Here is an 18,687-nt window from a genome sequence, read left to right on the forward strand (position 1 = left end):
TGGCTCGTCGTGAACGTGTCTCCTGTTTTCCCGTCATGCGTCGGGATCGTCTTCCTCTTCGTGATGGCGAACTTCATCATGGCGACGTTCATGGATGCCGGCGTGTTCCCGAGAGGTCAGTGGAGTCAAACACACAAACGCATCAATCTGAGCGCTGATTCTTCTGGAAACTAGTCTGCAGTCGCACATGAACCAGAACACTCACAACTCTCACATCACAGCTGTAATCTCAAATTCTGACACTTTTCTTCTCAGAATTTTTAATTTACATCTTGCAGTTCTGTCTTGTTTTGTTTTTTTTGCCATGGAATGAAAAAAAAAGGTAATTTTAACACGTTGCTAGCATGTTTTAACATGCTGCTAGCATGATTTAGCAAATTGCTAACAATGTTTTAGCACATTTTTAGCGTGATAAGCATGTTATTACCATGATTATCATGTTGCTAACATCTTTTAACATATTGTTAGCATGATTACTGTGATTTAACATGCTGCTAGCATGATTTAGCAAATTGCTAACAATGTTTTAGCATGTTGTTAACATGATTTACATTGTCGCTAGCATTATTTATCACATTGTTAGCATATTTCAATACGATTTAACATGTTTCTAGCAAGTTTTAGCACATTTTTAGCGTGATAAGCATGTTATTACCATGATTATCATGTTGCTAACATCTTTTAACATATTGTTAGCATTATAACTGTGATTTAGCATGCTGTTAGCATGATTTAGGACATTGCTAACAATGTTTTAGCATGTTGCTAACATAATTTACATTGTCGCTGGCATGCTAGTATATTTCAATATGATTTAACATGATTAGCATGTTGCTTGCTTGTTTCTAACATGATTATCATGTTAGCATGTTTTAGCACATTGTTAACATGATTATCATGTTGCTAGCATGTTTTAACATGTTGTTAACATGATTAGTGTGATTTAGCATGCTGCTAGCATGATTTAGCACATTGCTTACAATGCTTTATCATGTTGCTAACATGATATACATTGCTACTAGCATGATTTATCATATTGCTAGCATATTTCAATATAATTTTACATGTTTCTAGCATGTTTTAGCACATTGTTAACATGATTATCATGTTGCTAGCATGTTTTAACATGTTGTTAGCATGATTAGTGTGATTTAGCATGCTGCTAGCATGATTTAGCACATTGCTAACAATGCTTGATCATGTTGCTAACATGATATACATTGTTACTAGCATTATTTATCATATTGCTAGCATATTTCAATATAATTTTACGTTTCTAGCATGTTTTAGCACATTGTTAACATGATTAGCATGTTGCTAGCTTATTTCTAACATGATATAATGTTAGAAATAACATCTAACATGTTTAGCACATGGCTAGCATTTGTAGCATGTTGCTAGCTATCTCACAATTCTGACTTTTTTCCTCACAATTGCAAGTTTATATCTTGTAGTTGCAAGTTAATGGAATAAAAAAAGATAATAAAATAAATAAATAAAAAGAAAAAGATAATTAACTTCTTAGCACAATTCTGACTTTTTTTCAGAATTGCAAGTTTATACCTCACAATATAAACTCTTAATTGTGATTTTTTTCCCTGCCATGGTATAAACAATTAAAAAGCTAATTGTGACTTTTTATTTCACAATTCAGATTTTTTACTTGCAATTGTGAGTTTATATCTCACAATTCGGACTGTCAGAATTATGAGATAAAAAGTATCAATTTTCCTTCTTATTTTTTTATTCCTCGGCGGAAACGTAAAACGCACGCGTTAAACATACACCGCCGCGTTAAACGTAAAACGCTCTGTGTTTTCATCACAGCTAATGAGGACGAGGACAAGGACGAGGACTTCCGCGCGCCGCTCTATAAGAACGTGGAGGTGCGCGGCGTGCAGGTGCGCATGAAGTGGTGCGCGTCATGTCACTTCTATCGACCGCCGCGCTGCTCGCACTGCAGCGTGTGTGATCACTGCGTGGAGGTGAGACAAACGCCATAACTGCTAACTAACTAATAACTAACAATAACATAAGCTGCTAACTAGTGAATAACAAAAAGATATATATATATATACTGTATATATTAGGGCTGTCAAAATTAACACGTTAATTGTACGTTCATTTATTTTTTTCAGTTTAACGCATTACAAATATTTAAAAGGGACATCTGATGCAAAATTCACAATTATTAAAAATCCATTCACTCCTTTTTATTAACCCCCAAAAAACCTAAAGTCTCAATAATCAAGATTTTCTAAGCAATATGACGTCATATTGCTCAGGCCCCGCCCACATCCACTGACGGACAGTTAATTAGCATATCTCCGCCCTCAGCCAGTTTAGCCTACTTTGATGAAATCGAACACAACTTTATCCGCTCAGACTACGAACCAGAGTGTTCATAATTATCATAATATATTAAAATAAAAGGTTAAGAAACACCAGTTTGCAATATCAAGCAGAAAAACGAGCTGTTTTGTACAGCTAAAAATAGCTAAAAATTTACAAATGGCCGCGCCGCTCTTACGGGAAAAATAGCTGGATAGTTTATGCATATACAGTTTAGTTTATGTGAAGATCGTTTTAAGTTCACTATTTTTCAAAGCTTATTAAATGTTAATTGGCTTTCAGTTATACTGTAATGCTGAGTGGCTATAATGAATTAATCAGTAGCAGTGTTGGTATCAATGATACTGGCCTTCATTAATAATAGGCTACTAAAGATGCCATTAAACACATATTTAAAATATACCATCTTTATGTTGTTTCTACATTAATTTGGAGATTCAATGTGAAATTATGACGCAATTAATCAGATTAAAAACAGAAAAATGTATGATTAATTAGTTGTTTTAATGGATTGCCAGCACTAATATCTGTAATCTCTTCAGGACTTTGACCATCACTGTCCCTGGGTGAACAACTGCATCGGGCGACGCAACTATCGCTTCTTCTTCCTCTTCCTGCTGTCTCTGACTCTTCACATGGTGGGGGTGTTTTCCGGCGGTCTCCTGTATGTTCTGGATCATCCGGAGAACCTGTGGGAACTGCACGCCGCGGTCACGTATCCTTCAGCTCCATGACTGTGGCATGGAAACACAAAACAATGACACAAACATACTGCCGGGTCTGCCATTGGTCAGTCAGACAGATAGTCCCGCCCCAGACTCACGTGATTGGTTGAGTCCGGGCCGCTCAAACAAAACACATCAGTGTTCTGGAAGCATCAGTGTTTCACTTATCGGTGTTGTTTTAGTATTTTACTAATATATTGAATTAGATTTTATTTGTTTGTTTGTTTTTTGGCCTTTTTTCATGCTTTTAGCCGACATTTGTATTATTATTATTATTTTTAAATTAAAAAAAAATAATTCTCATTAAATTTTTTTTTTATATATTACTATTTAGGTTAATTTTTTTAATTTTTAGTTTTTGTTTTCGGTATTAGTTCAATTATTAGTAATTTTGGTACACACTTTTGTCATTTGTATTATCATTTTATATATTATTATTTAAGTTTAATTTATTTTTATTTCAGTTTTAGTGTTTTAGTTTGATTTTTATTAATTCTTGTATATTACTACTAAGGATTAAATTATTTTTAGTTCAATTTTAGTAAAAATTTTTCGGTAACACTTCACAATAAGATTCAATTAGTTCATTAATGCATTAACAAACAATGAACAATACATTTATTACAGTATTTATTAATATTTGTTAATGTTAGTTAATGAAAATACAGTCATTCACTGTTAGTTCATGTTAATTCACATTAACTAATGTTAACAAGCACAACATTTGATTTTAATAATGCATTAGTAAACGTCAATAAATGCTGCAGAAATATTGTTCATGCTTAGTTCATGTTAACTAAAGTAATGAACTTTATTGTAAAGTGTTACCAATTCTTGTTATGTGATTTTGTTATTTTTTTTATATATATACAGGTATATATATATATATATATATGTATATGTATATATATATATATACTACAGACACTTTAGGATTCTTTTTTTATTTCAGTTTTAGTTTACTTTTTAGTAATTTTGTTATATGCATGTATTATTGTTTAGGTTTAATTCTTTCTGTTTTAGTATTGTGCTTGTTTCAGTTAACAGAAATGGTTGCAATAATTTAGATGTAATGATAATAACATCTGAACGCCTGAAACGGCACACAGATCAGATGATGTGTACAGAAAGCAGTGAAGAGTACCTTGACGGTGTGTTTTAAAGGCTGGCGGTCATGAGTGTCTCGGCTCTGTTCTTCATTCCCGTCTTGGGTCTGTCCTGTTTTCATCTGATGCTGGTGGCGAGAGGACGCACCACAAACGAACAGGTAAGCTCATGTCTGCCCTGCATCAGATCAGATTCTGCTGGAGACTGAACTTCATCGTTACGTGATGTGACAGGTGACGGGGAAGTTCCAGGGAGGAGTGAATCCGTTCTCGCGCGGCTGCTGTCAGAACGTGCAGTTTGTGCTCTTCAGTCCCATCACGCCGAGGTGAGCGTGCAAAACAATCCCTTACATGAAAAATCTAAATCCTGTCGTGCTGTTATCATTTCTATGGAACACAAAAAGATACATTTTAGTTGCAACAGTAGCTCATACGACGTCTCTCAAGCTTTAAATGCGACAGAAGACACCTGAAAATGAACGAGAAATTCAGAAGTTCCATGCAACAATAATGTATGCCTTTAGAAGATGCTTTTATTCAAAGGTGTACATTTTATCATGTTATTCATGCATTTTCTTGGCAAATCAAACATCATGGATGCCAAACCGAGTTGTTGTGCATGCAGAGAGAGTAAATGAAGACAGATGTTCATTTTTAACCATTTAAAGTGATTGGGTTTCCATACAATGTTGCCATTACACACAAAACAAGGACGAGAAAAAGAAATATGCAATATAAACAAAAAACAATAACATTGTGTTAAAATAAAGTGCTAAGCAATATATACATGTATAACATATATACATGTATAAACTAGAAACTAAAAGTTAAACCTAAATAGTTACATAAAAATTACAAAAAGACAATATTACTAAAAATTATACTGTGTGTGTGCGTGTGTGTACATATATATATATATATATATATATAATTTTTATTCATTATTTAGCACCTCATTTTAATGCACTTTGAATACAAATTTTGCATAGGTAAATTTTTTTATATTAATATATACAACATATAATCTCTTCATGACTTTGACCATTATATCATAAAAAAAAAAAATCTGTAATTTTTTTTCTGAAGAACTCAAGCTCGTAGTTACAACTCTCAAGCTTTAAATATGATATAAAATACCCGAAAGGTATCATAATTTATGCATTTGGGAGAAGTCATACATTTTGTATTATATTCTTCTCGCATTTTCTTGTGACTCAAACATCAAGGACGCCAAAACTAGTTCTTGCTGATTAACAGCATGCAGGGTGAGTAAATGAAGACAGAATGTTCATTTTTAACGTTGATTTTGCTCTTTAAACATCAGGTACACTGAGAAACTCCGTGACAGATTGCCGCTTCGCATTCAGCCTCCTTTCCATCAGCCAGAGTCCCACAAACTGAGCCCTCAAATACTCCCGGACAAGGTACTTATGCCCATAAATACTTCATTTGTGGTGCATCAAGGCTGTGAATAAATGAATCAAACATCAAACCTGACCTGCGTTCAGCATCATTAACCTTCAGCTGTGCTTTATAAACCCACTCAGTTATATAGATACTGAAGATACTGAAGCCTAAAGATTCGTTTTAGAATGTTTTCAGCATAATGTTAATATATGTTTTAATCCAGGAGCGATCCAGTAAATATTTTTAAACAGATTTTATGGTTTCTCTCTGAAGCGAGTCTGATTCATTTTAGGGAATCGTGTCATTTGAACGATTCAAAATGATTCAGTCCATACAGTGGGTACGGAAAGTATTCAGACCCCCTTAAATTTTTCACTCTTTGTTATATTGCAGCCATTTGCTAAAATCATTTAAGTTAATTTTTTTTCCTCATTAATGTACACACAGCACCCCATATTGACAGAAAAACACAGAATTGTTGACATTTTTGCAGATTTATTAAAAAAAAAAAACTGAAAAATGCTCAGTATTTAGTAGAAGCACCCATTTGATCTAATACAGCCATGAGTCTTATTGGGAAAGATGCAACAAGTTTTTCACACCTCGATTTGGGGATCCTCTGCCATTCCTCCGTGCAGATCCTCTCCAGTTCAAAAAATTAACTTAAATGATTTTAGCAAATGGCTGCAATATAACAAAGAGTGAAAAATTTAAGGGGGTCTGAATACTTTCCGTACCCACTGTATTGCTTCATTTTGTTCTTTTTTTTTTTTTTTACATTTTTTATGGCAAACTATTTAATTGAATGAGTTTTTGACTACACATCAGGTTTTGGTGACAAGTATATACTGCTCTGAATGAAAAAATTAATTATATTTAATGGATTTTGACAGCTTAAATAGCTTCTACTTTTATTACTTAGTAATATATCAAACTACTTTTTCAAAAGCATAGCTTGACTACAGTGTTATTTTAGGATAATTGAGATATAGTTTTTTTAATAAATATTTTGCATTCATTTTTTGATTATCATGTCTGTTTTCATTTTTTAGTTAAAGTTTTAGTCATTTTATTGAGTTTTTGTCATTGTTATTGATGAGTTTTTAAATATAAATCTATATAGTTTTTATTAATTTTTGTTTTAATTATAGATATTTTGGTACATCAAGTTAAACTAAATGAAAATGAGAAATGTTGTATATAATGTATATATATATTTTACTTTGATAAGTGTTATTTTAGTATCTTTGAGATATTTTTGTTAATATATTATAATATAATATGTTCGTTAATTATATTGTTAATATTTTGAATGTGATTTTATTTAAAATATTTTCTGCTTTTATGTTAATTTTATTTAAAGTTTTAGTCATTTTGTTGTGTGCTTTAGTAATTTTTATATGTTTATGTTGTTTTTAAATATGTCTATAATTTTTATTAATTTTTATTTCAGTTTTAGTTTTAGTTATTTTAGTACATCAAGCATAAACTAAATGAAAATGAGAAATGTTGCCTTGGCACTAAATGAAATAAAATAAGTTAACGTTTATTTTATTTCAAGTAACGAAAATGTTTTTTATGGTTTCAGTTTTAGTTTAATAACCCTGGTTCGTTCACTTTCAAAGTAGCTTCCCCAGCGATCATGCAGAATCACAGTAAGAGAGTGATTATATGTCTCTAATGATATCTGTGTGATATTTAGTGTTATTTTGGTGTGTTTGTGTCAGTCTCTAGAGGAAGTAGATGCTCCAGACAGCAAACGTCTGACCTGTCCCCCTCCGCTGCCCCCGAAACCAGATCCAGTCCTGCTCAAGAACCATTTGGCAGCGTTGGAAGGTGGGTGGATGTGTGGCAGAATCATGTTTCTGGACGGTCTGAAACACTGAATCTCTCCTCTATTGTATGTGTTTTCTAACAGAGAGTTTGCTCCAGTCCAGACTAGCTCTAATGCCTTCAGGACACAATATGAATCCACTCCAGACCTCAGAGTCGCCCGGAAAAGTGCTCTACCAAGTTCCCAGAGATCAGGTGAGAAGACAGATTTACACTCCGTAACCTTTGACGGGGCTGACGTTGTGGAAACTGTTTGGCCAGAGGAGAGCTGTAGCCTGGGTTCGCCCAAGGTTTTTATTCTCCTGAGTTTTTCTTTCCTTGCCACCATCTCCTCTGGCTGCTCAATGGGGAATAAAGCACTATGTGTTGAGTTTCTAGCAGCTGCTTGTTTAAAACTAGGTAGAGCTTGCTATTTACTTTTGGAAAAGGTTAAACTCACATCAGACTCTTTGATAACTAGCTTACAACAAAACCGACCGACATTTAAATCTCTTAATAGGATGAAACCGACCGATGCTTAAATTTCGTAATTGAACGAAACCGACTGGTGCTTAAATCTCGTAATAGAACGAAACCAACCGATGTTTAAATCTCGTAATAGGATGAAACCGACCGACGTTTAAATCTCGTAATAAAACAAAACCGACCCATGCTTAAATGTCTTCATCAAATGAAACCAACTGGTGTTTAAATCTCGTAATAGAACGAAACCGACCGACGCTTAAATCTCTTAATAGAACGAAACCGACTGGTGCTTAAATCTTGTAATAGGATGAAACCGACCGATGCTTAAATCTCGTAATAGGATGAAACCGACCGATGCTTAAATCTCTTAATAGAACGAAACCGACCGATGCTTAAATCTCTTAATAGAACGAAACCGACCGACAATTAAATCTCTTAATAGAACGAAACCGACTGGTGCTTAAATCTTGTAATAGGATGAAACCGACCGATGCTTAAATCTCGTAATAAAACAAAACCGACCGACGCTTAAATCTTGTAATAGAACGAAACCGACCGACGATTAAATCTCGTAATAGAACGAAACCGACCGATGCTTAAATCTCGTAATAAAACAAAACCGACCGACGCTTAAATCTTGTAATAGAACGAAACCGACCGACGATTAAATCTCGTAATAGAACGAAACCGACCGATGCTTAAATCTCGTAATAAAACAAAACCGACCGACGCTTAAATCTTGTATGCTTAAATTTCGTAATTGAACGAAACCGACTGGTGCTTAAATCTCGTAATAGAACGAAACCGACCGACGTTTAAATCTCATAATAAAACAAAACCGACCCATGTTTAAATGTCTTCATCAAATGAAACCAACTGGTGTTTAAATCTCTTAATTGAACGAAACCGACTGGTGTTTAAATCTCGTAATAAAACGAAACCGACCCATGTTTAAATGTCTTCATCAAATGAAACCAACTGGTGTTTAAATCTCGTAATAGAACGAAACCGACCGACGCTTAAATCTTGTAATAGAACGAAACCGACCGACGATTAAATCTCGTAATAGAACGAAACCGACCGATGCTTAAATCTCGTAATAAAACAAAACCGACCGACGCTTAAATCTTGTAATAGAACGAAACCGACCGACGATTAAATCTCGTAATAGAACGAAACCGACCGATGCTTAAATCTCGTAATAAAACAAAACCGACCGACGCTTAAATCTTGTAATAGAACGAAACCGACCGACGATTAAATCTCGTAATAGAACGAAACCGACCGATGCTTAAATCTCGTAATAAAACAAAACCGACCGACGCTTAAATCTTGTAATAGAACGAAACCGACCGACGATTAAATCTCGTAATAGAACGAAACCGACCGATGCTTAAATCTCGTAATAAAACAAAACCGACCGACGCTTAAATCTTGTAATAGAACGAAACCGACCGACGATTAAATCTCGTAATAGAACGAAACCGACCGATGCTTAAATCTCGTAATAAAACAAAACCGACCGACGCTTAAATCTTGTAATAGAACGAAACCGACCGACGATTAAATCTCGTAATAGAACGAAACCGACCGATGCTTAAATCTCGTAATAAAACAAAACCGACCGACGCTTAAATCTTGTAATAGAACGAAACCGACCGACGATTAAATCTCGTAATAGAACGAAACCGACCGATGCTTAAATCTCGTAATAAAACAAAACCGACCGACGCTTAAATCTTGTAATAGAACGAAACCGACCGACGATTAAATCTCGTAATAGAACGAAACCGACCGATGCTTAAATCTCGTAATAAAACAAAACCGACCGACGCTTAAATCTTGTAATAGAACGAAACCGACCGACGATTAAATCTCGTAATAGAACGAAACCGACCGATGCTTAAATCTCGTAATAAAACAAAACCGACCGACGCTTAAATCTTGTAATAGAACGAAACCGACCGACGATTAAATCTCGTAATAGAACGAAACCGACCGATGCTTAAATCTCGTAATAAAACAAAACCGACCGACGCTTAAATCTTGTAATAGAACGAAACCGACCGACGATTAAATCTCGTAATAGAACGAAACCGACCGATGCTTAAATCTCGTAATAAAACAAAACCGACCGACGCTTAAATCTTGTAATAGAACGAAACCGACCGACGATTAAATCTCGTAATAGAACGAAACCGACCGATGCTTAAATCTCGTAATAAAACAAAACCGACCGACGCTTAAATCTTGTAATAGAACGAAACCGACCGACGATTAAATCTCGTAATAGAACGAAACCGACCGATGCTTAAATCTCGTAATAAAACAAAACCGACCGACGCTTAAATCTTGTAATAGAACGAAACCGACCGACGATTAAATCTCGTAATAGAACGAAACCGACCGATGCTTAAATCTCGTAATAAAACAAAACCGACCGACGCTTAAATCTTGTAATAGAACGAAACCGACCGACGATTAAATCTCGTAATAGAACGAAACCGACCGATGCTTAAATCTCGTAATAAAACAAAACCGACCGACGCTTAAATCTTGTAATAGAACGAAACCGACCGACGATTAAATCTCGTAATAGAACGAAACCGACCGATGCTTAAATCTCGTAATAAAACAAAACCGACCGACGCTTAAATCTTGTAATAGAACGAAACCGACCGACGATTAAATCTCGTAATAGAACGAAACCGACCGATGCTTAAATCTCGTAATAAAACAAAACCGACCGACGCTTAAATCTTGTAATAGAACGAAACCGACCGACGATTAAATCTCGTAATAGAACGAAACCGACCGATGCTTAAATCTCGTAATAAAACAAAACCGACCGACGCTTAAATCTTGTAATAGAACGAAACCGACCGACGATTAAATCTCGTAATAGAACGAAACCGACCGATGCTTAAATCTCGTAATAAAACAAAACCGACCGACGCTTAAATCTTGTAATAGAACGAAACCGACCGACGATTAAATCTCGTAATAGAACGAAACCGACCGATGCTTAAATCTCGTAATAAAACAAAACCGACCGACGCTTAAATCTTGTAATAGAACGAAACCGACCGACGATTAAATCTCGTAATAGAACGAAACCGACCGATGCTTAAATCTCGTAATAAAACAAAACCGACCGACGCTTAAATCTTGTAATAGAACGAAACCGACCGACGATTAAATCTCGTAATAGAACGAAACCGACCGATGCTTAAATCTCGTAATAAAACAAAACCGACCGACGCTTAAATCTTGTAATAGAACGAAACCGACCGACGATTAAATCTCGTAATAGAACGAAACCGACCGATGCTTAAATCTCGTAATAAAACAAAACCGACCGACGCTTAAATCTTGTAATAGAACGAAACCGACCGACGATTAAATCTCGTAATAGAACGAAACCGACCGATGCTTAAATCTCGTAATAAAACAAAACCGACCGACGCTTAAATCTTGTAATAGAACGAAACCGACCGACGATTAAATCTCGTAATAGAACGAAACCGACCGATGCTTAAATCTCGTAATAAAACAAAACCGACCGACGCTTAAATCTTGTAATAGAACGAAACCGACCGACGATTAAATCTCGTAATAGAACGAAACCGACCGATGCTTAAATCTCGTAATAAAACAAAACCGACCGACGCTTAAATCTTGTAATAGAACGAAACCGACCGACGATTAAATCTCGTAATAGAACGAAACCGACCGATGCTTAAATCTCGTAATAAAACAAAACCGACCGACGCTTAAATCTTGTAATAGAACGAAACCGACCGACGATTAAATCTCGTAATAGAACGAAACCGACCGATGCTTAAATCTCGTAATAAAACAAAACCGACCGACGCTTAAATCTTGTAATAGAACGAAACCGACCGACGATTAAATCTCGTAATAGAACGAAACCGACCGATGCTTAAATCTCGTAATAAAACAAAACCGACCGACGCTTAAATCTTGTAATAGAACGAAACCGACCGACGATTAAATCTCGTAATAGAACGAAACCGACCGATGCTTAAATCTCGTAATAAAACAAAACCGACCGACGCTTAAATCTTGTAATAGAACGAAACCGACCGACGATTAAATCTCGTAATAGAACGAAACCGACCGATGCTTAAATCTCGTAATAAAACAAAACCGACCGACGCTTAAATCTTGTAATAGAACGAAACCGACCGACGATTAAATCTCGTAATAGAACGAAACCGACCGATGCTTAAATCTCGTAATAAAACAAAACCGACCGACGCTTAAATCTTGTAATAGAACGAAACCGACCGACGACCCATGTTTAAATGTCTTCATCAAATGAAACCAACTGGTGTTTAAATCTCGTAATAGAACGAAACCGACCGACGCTTAAATCTTGTAATAGAACGAAACCGACCGACGATTAAATCTCGTAATAGAACGAAACCGACCGATGCTTAAATCTCGTAATAAAACAAAACCGACCGACGCTTAAATCTTGTAATAGAACGAAACCGACCGACGATTAAATCTCGTAATAGAACGAAACCGACCGATGCTTAAATCTCGTAATAAAACAAAACCGACCGACGCTTAAATCTTGTAATAGAACGAAACCGACCGACGATTAAATCTCGTAATAGAACGAAACCGACCGACGTTTAAATCTCGTAATAAAACATGAAACCGACCCATGTTTAAATGTCTTCATCAAATGAAACCAACTGGTGTTTAAATCTCGTAATAGAACGAAACCGACCGATGCTTAAATCTCGTAATAAAACAAAACCGACCGACGCTTAAATCTTGTAATAGAACGAAACCGACAGACGATTAAATCTCTTAATAGAACGAAACCGACTTAAATGTCTTCATCAAATGAAACCAACTGGTGTTTAAATCTTGTAATAGGATGAAACCGACCGACGTTTAAATCTCGTAATAAAACAAAACCGACCGATGCTTAAATGTCTTCATCAAATGAAACCAACTGGTGTTTAAATCTCGTAATAGAACGAAACCGACCGACGCTTAAATCTCTTAATAGAACGAAACCGACTGGTGCTTAAATCTTGTAATAGAACGAAACCGACAGACGATTAAATCTCTTAATAGAACGAAACCGACCGATGCTTAAATCTTGTAATAGAACGAAACCGACCGACGTTTAAATCTCGTAATAAAACAAAACCGACCCACGCTTAAATCTTGTAATAGAACGAAACCGACAGACGATTAAATCTCTTTCTCGTAATAGAACGAAACCGACTGGTGCTTAAATCTTGTAATTGAACGAAACCGACCGATCCTTAAATCTCGTAATAGAACGAAACCGACCGACGATTAAATCTCGTAATAGGATGAAACCGACCAACGATTAAATCTAGTAATAAAACAAAAACAACAAATGTTTAAATGTCTTAATAGGATGAAACCGACTGATGTTTCAAACGAAATCAAATGAAACGACTAACATTTAAATCTCTTAATTCAGCGAAACATGTGCTCGACAACACTATAAGCACAATATATATAAGCACAATATAGCTAGATGTAAATCTGGAGGATCACTCGTGTCATCGTTAGATATTGTTATATCACCCAGCACTATGCGTTATAGACATAACAGTATGACTTTCTGTAAAGCTGCTTTGAAACGATTGTGAAAAGCTTTAAATAAATTGACTTGCTTTGGATGTTTTCCTGGAAACTGGCTGCACGTTCTCCTAGATGTTCCTCTGTCTGTCGATGTAGATGGGGTCGAGGATTTCTCCGTTGGTTCCTCAGGAACACGCGTCTGAACCCAGTCTGCTGCAGCCCGAGAATCACGCAAACGCTCTGACTCTGAACTCACGCTCGCTGAGTCTCAAACACTCCAGCCGCCGCGGATCCCAGCGCGCCGAAATCCCACACGCGAGCCAAAGCGTCCGAAACCGACCGACGATTAAATCTCGTAATAGAACGAAACCGACCGATGCTTAAATGTCTTCATAAAATGAAACCAACTGGTGTTTAAATCTCTTAATTGAACGAAACCGACCGACGCTTAAATCTCGTAATCTAACGAAACCGACCAACGATTAAATCTAGTAATAAAACAAAAACAACAAATGTTTAAATGTCTTAATAGGATGAAACCGACTGATGTTTCAAACGAAATCAAATGAAACGACTAACATTTAAATCTCTTAATTCAGCGAAACATGTGCTCGACAACACTATAAGCACAATATATATAAGCACAATATAGCTAGATGTAAATCTGGAGGATCACTCGTGTCATCGTTAGATATTGTTATATCACCCAGCACTAAAACCGCTCTATGGTAAAGCACTATGCGTTATAGACATAACAGTATGACTTTCTGTAAAGCTGCTTTGAAACGATTGTGAAAAGCTTTAAATAAATTGACTTGCTTTGGACGTTTTTTAAATAAATTGACTTGCTTTGGATGTTTTCCTGGAAACTGGCTGCACGTTCTCCTAGATGTTCCTCTGTCTGTCGATGTAGATGGGGTCGAGGATTTCTCCGTTGGTTCCTCAGGAACACGCGTCTGAACCCAGTCTGCTGCAGCCCGAGAATCACGCAAACGCTCTGACTCTGAACTCACGCTCGCTGAGTCTCAAACACTCCAGCCGCCGCGGATCCCAGCGCGCCGAAATCCCACACGCGAGCCAAAGCGTCCTCAGCGGCCCGACGGGGAGCCTGTCCTACGACAGCCTGCTGCATCCCGCGGGCGTCCAGCCGGCGTTCCTACCCATGGATCCGGGTCTGTCCCGCGGCTCCGTTGACATGCAGCGGCTTCCGGCGCGCAACTGCAGCCCAGTGTTCATGCACATCAACCGCGAGCCGTCGCCCGTCCGCTACGACAGCCTTCCCAAACCGCTCATGAGCTCCATCCAGGAGCGCCGCGAGCCCGACGACAAGGACAAACCCGTGCAGGACGGCGGCATCTACGACACTCCCAGCAGACGCAGCCTGCCGCAGGATTTCCGCGGGCTGTCGTCGTCTCGTGGTCCGACTCCTCCGGCGTACGGCTCGAGGGAGTTCCTCCTGAGCAGCGCGGCGTATGGATACGGGAGCCGCTCGCATCTGTCCTCCTCCTCGTCTTCCTCGCTCACCCGCGCGCCTCGGACCGCCAGCTCGCCGCTGCACTTTAACCGCTCTCTATCGCCCTCTATCTATCAATCTCTGGACCGACAGTCACAGCTCGCTCCATCCACGCTCCCTGCTCCGCTTCCCACCTCCTCCTACGGGCCTCAGAAAGCACTGGCTTACATCAGAGGAGAAAGACCCGAACCGGAACTATGAGTCCTGATCATAGACTGTATAAAAACATGGACGTAGTGTCCATGACGTCACCCGTAGTTTTCTGAAGAGCGTTTTTGAAGTTCAAAGTGGGCGGCCGTCGCCATCTTGGCAGCGCATCACCGCGCGTCACTCCCAGATAATCAAAAATGGGCAAAAAGGCGGGAGCTGGTTTCTGAAGCCACGCCCACCTAGCTCGACGCCAGTGACAGCAGCGACAATCCACCTGTCACTCAAGTGGCCACGCCCTTTGGAAATATCAGGAATTTTAAAGGGATAGTTCACCTAAAAATGAAAGATATTTTGAAGAATGTGTCAGTTTTTGGTTAACAGCTGAAAGAAACTCATACAGGTTTGGACCTGATGAGAGCGTCTGTTTAGAGATGTCACGGAAAACCTGGAAATATCAGGAATTTTAAAGGGATATTTCACCTAAAAATGAAAGATATTTTGAAGAATGTGTCAGTTTTTGGTTAACAGCTGAAAGAAACTCATACAGGTTTGGAACAAACAACATGAGGCAGAGTAAATTATGACAGGTTTCATTTTTGGGTGAACTATGGCTTTAAGAGTGATCATCTAGACTGGGAAATTTAAATTGGTCTATTTTTTGGTCAGAAGGTGTTGGGAACCCTGTAGAGATGCTGAGAGGTTTATTACGGTCAACTAAAGCCATCAAAAACATTTTTGTTACTTGAAATAAAATAAACATGAACTGAAATAAAATATATTACTTATTTAATTTCAGCTAGTTGCCAAGGCAACATTTCTCATTTTCATTTAGTTTATAAATAACTAAAACTAAAACCATCAAAAATATTTTTTGTTACTTGAAATAAAATAAGCATGAACTGAAATAAAATAAAATATATATAAAAAATACTTATTTAATTTCAGCTAGTTGCCAAGGCGACATTTCTCATTTTAATTTAGTTTATAAATAACTAAAACGAAGTAAATTATATACATATTTAAAAACAATAACAAAACGGCGACATAATTACTAAAATTAAAGTAAAAACAAAATATAAAAATAAAATTAATTCAAAATAATAACAAAAACTATAATAGCATATCAATAATACTAAAATAATTATTCAATTTTTTTATTTTTTAAATATTTAAAGGAATATATAACAGATATATATTATATTCTATGAGCCAGAAAAATGGGTTTTAAATACTTTTAGTTTCTTTTTTTATTTTATTTTAATAACTCAAGAATGGTTTTCACCAAAAAAAAAAAAAAAAATGGCATGGCATTAATATAAAGATAAATCTAAAAGCAAAAAAAGATTTAATTGAATTGAATTCTGTGCTTTAATTAAAACAGTTATTTATTAATTGTATAATTTAATGTCAAATATACTTGTTTTGTTACTACTTTTTTCTGTATCAATATTGTTTGTGTTTTATATATAATTAAATTCTTGGCTAATAAAGTTTGATTTGTTGACTTGAGTTTGGTTTGATCTGCTCTCAGTGGATTTATTAATATTAAATCTGACACTCAAATGCTTTCGATCAGAGGAAACAGGCTGCTGTAGGCCAGATTGTTTTCATGAAGGTCACAATCCCACAATTAAGACTAGATTTCCTTGATTTCATAAGTAAGAATGTGTAAAGGATGGGAATATTACAGAAGCAGAAGCTCCCTCTGGTGTTCACTGAGACTCATTACATGTCGGTCCACCGATGAACTGGAAAGTTCATGTATAAACAATATATGTATGTGTACACGTGTCTCTGAATCTCCCCAGTTAAACAAATCAGGCAGAACTTACAAAATGTAAAAATGATGCAAAATATAGAAAAGCACATCAACAGACGGCCTTTAACCCGTTTAATCCCAAATTTTTCCCAGACATGAAAATATCCAAATGATGTGTCATTAGTAACCCTTTGAAAAAATCTATTATTTTTTGGAAAAGTGTGTGAAAAATTGTGTTTTATGGTCGGTCACAATTGTGCGTACTGAATTAACATATTTCTGCAGTCATAAAAATTATTATATATCTTGGCCCAGCTATTTTAAACAGTTTGATCACATTCTAGGGTTATTATTATTATGCATAAAAAAAACCTTATGCAACATTGATAGGAACACTGAGATAAGACAAACCATCAACGCATTTCACAATTGTTACTTTTTTGTAAAATATAACATTGCATTTTTTAATTAGTGCTACCGGTATTACAACATCAATATTGTACATTTTTTGTAACATTTGAATTTTTAATTTAGTCATTGCAACATTTTAGTGTAATTTTCACTAGCAACTGCAATTGTATTTATATTGTAAACCTAAGTTCACTGTTATCCCAGCTGACACCTTAAAGATAATGTGTACCAAAAATCGTTGTCATATCTTTATGTTAACATACTTGTTTTGGAGCTTTGATGCAGTTATCATCTTCTCAAGGTGCAAACGGGAAATAAACTGCTCTGGTCATGCGACAGTTTGCACTAATCATGAGAAACTGCACGTATTTCATTGAGACCCTTTATTTTTTTCATATTTGCAGGAAGTGCACTAAAACATCAATCAGTCAGGTTTTTAGAGCTTTATAAATGAAACCTTTTTTACGGTCACTATTGTGACCGGTGGGATTAAACGCTACTAATGTGCCGAAATGAATAAATCCTGCAGTAAATCGTGTTTATTTGAGCTTTCTGTGCTCATATGCAGACCTTTCTGATGAAACGCAGTGCGTGAGCATCAGGTGTTTTACCGCGCGGACTGGAATCACTTACCGGCCTTTGATCAAATATTAACAGTGCTGCTGCAACACTATCTGATTTCGAAAGGCTTTTATGGAGCGGTGTTTGATGTGCCGCTCCGCCCGAGAGCGAAATAAGAGCGTGCGGTTTATCAATCAGATTGTTGGTTACTATAGCAACAGTAAAGTCCCGAGCGAGTCTTCTGTCAGAATCGACATTGGTCCACTTCATTTTTACTCTTAAGATAAAATGATGCACTGCGTGATTAAGACACCTGATGCTTCTGTAATGTTGTTGGTTTTACATAATCAAAATTGTCTAATTGTTATTATAATAAAAACTCCCTTTATGAATTATGAGTATGTTGTCTATCAATTAGATGACATGAAATTGTGGTCAAAAGTCTATCATAAATGCGGAGATGTTCGGGTAGTTGGATCATAATGCACAATGTTTCCATCTAACTTTGAGCTGCAGCTCTTCATATTAATGGAGTGTTTCACTAGTTAGCAGTAAACCGGTGACCTCAGCTATATACAGTATATGTTCTAGTTTTGTGTTGGATGTTATCCTTTGGAATGGAAATATGGATATTTTATTTGTAAACATAATACGTTGTTCGCTTATTTCAGTTAGTGTCATGAAACTAGTGAGGTAAGCCAGTAGTAGTGCTGACAGTGTCGTGTAAACATGACTGAAGACGCGAAAAAGAGGAACAGACGAACCGATTCAATTGAGTGAGTCATTTACACTGGAACCGCTCCG

General features: G+C 36.5%; 1 protein-coding gene across 1 annotated transcript in view; it reads left to right on the top strand.

Moving 5' to 3' along the window:
* The window catches only part of LOC107710406 (probable palmitoyltransferase ZDHHC8), a 25,453-nt gene extending 10,183 nt beyond the window's left edge, over positions 1–15,270 (top strand). Inside the window, exons 2-10 of the mRNA XM_016515171.1 lie at positions 1–115; positions 1,828–1,985; positions 2,895–3,067; positions 4,242–4,344; positions 4,418–4,509; positions 5,508–5,607; positions 7,318–7,426; positions 7,509–7,618; positions 14,403–15,270. The exon at positions 1–115 is cut by the window's left edge and continues 7 nt beyond it. Coding sequence (XP_016370657.1) covers positions 1–115; positions 1,828–1,985; positions 2,895–3,067; positions 4,242–4,344; positions 4,418–4,509; positions 5,508–5,607; positions 7,318–7,426; positions 7,509–7,618; positions 14,403–15,203 — 1,761 coding nt within the window. The 3' untranslated portion in view covers positions 15,204–15,270. The remainder of the gene's footprint in view (positions 116–1,827; positions 1,986–2,894; positions 3,068–4,241; positions 4,345–4,417; positions 4,510–5,507; positions 5,608–7,317; positions 7,427–7,508; positions 7,619–14,402) is intronic.
* The last annotated feature ends 3,417 nt before the right edge of the window (positions 15,271–18,687 follow it).

The sequence above is a fragment of the Sinocyclocheilus rhinocerous genome, unplaced genomic scaffold (assembly GCF_001515625.1).
Source record: "Sinocyclocheilus rhinocerous isolate Xijiao unplaced genomic scaffold, SAMN03320098_v1.1 scaffold56, whole genome shotgun sequence".
Lineage (NCBI taxonomy): Eukaryota > Metazoa > Chordata > Actinopteri > Cypriniformes > Cyprinidae > Sinocyclocheilus > Sinocyclocheilus rhinocerous.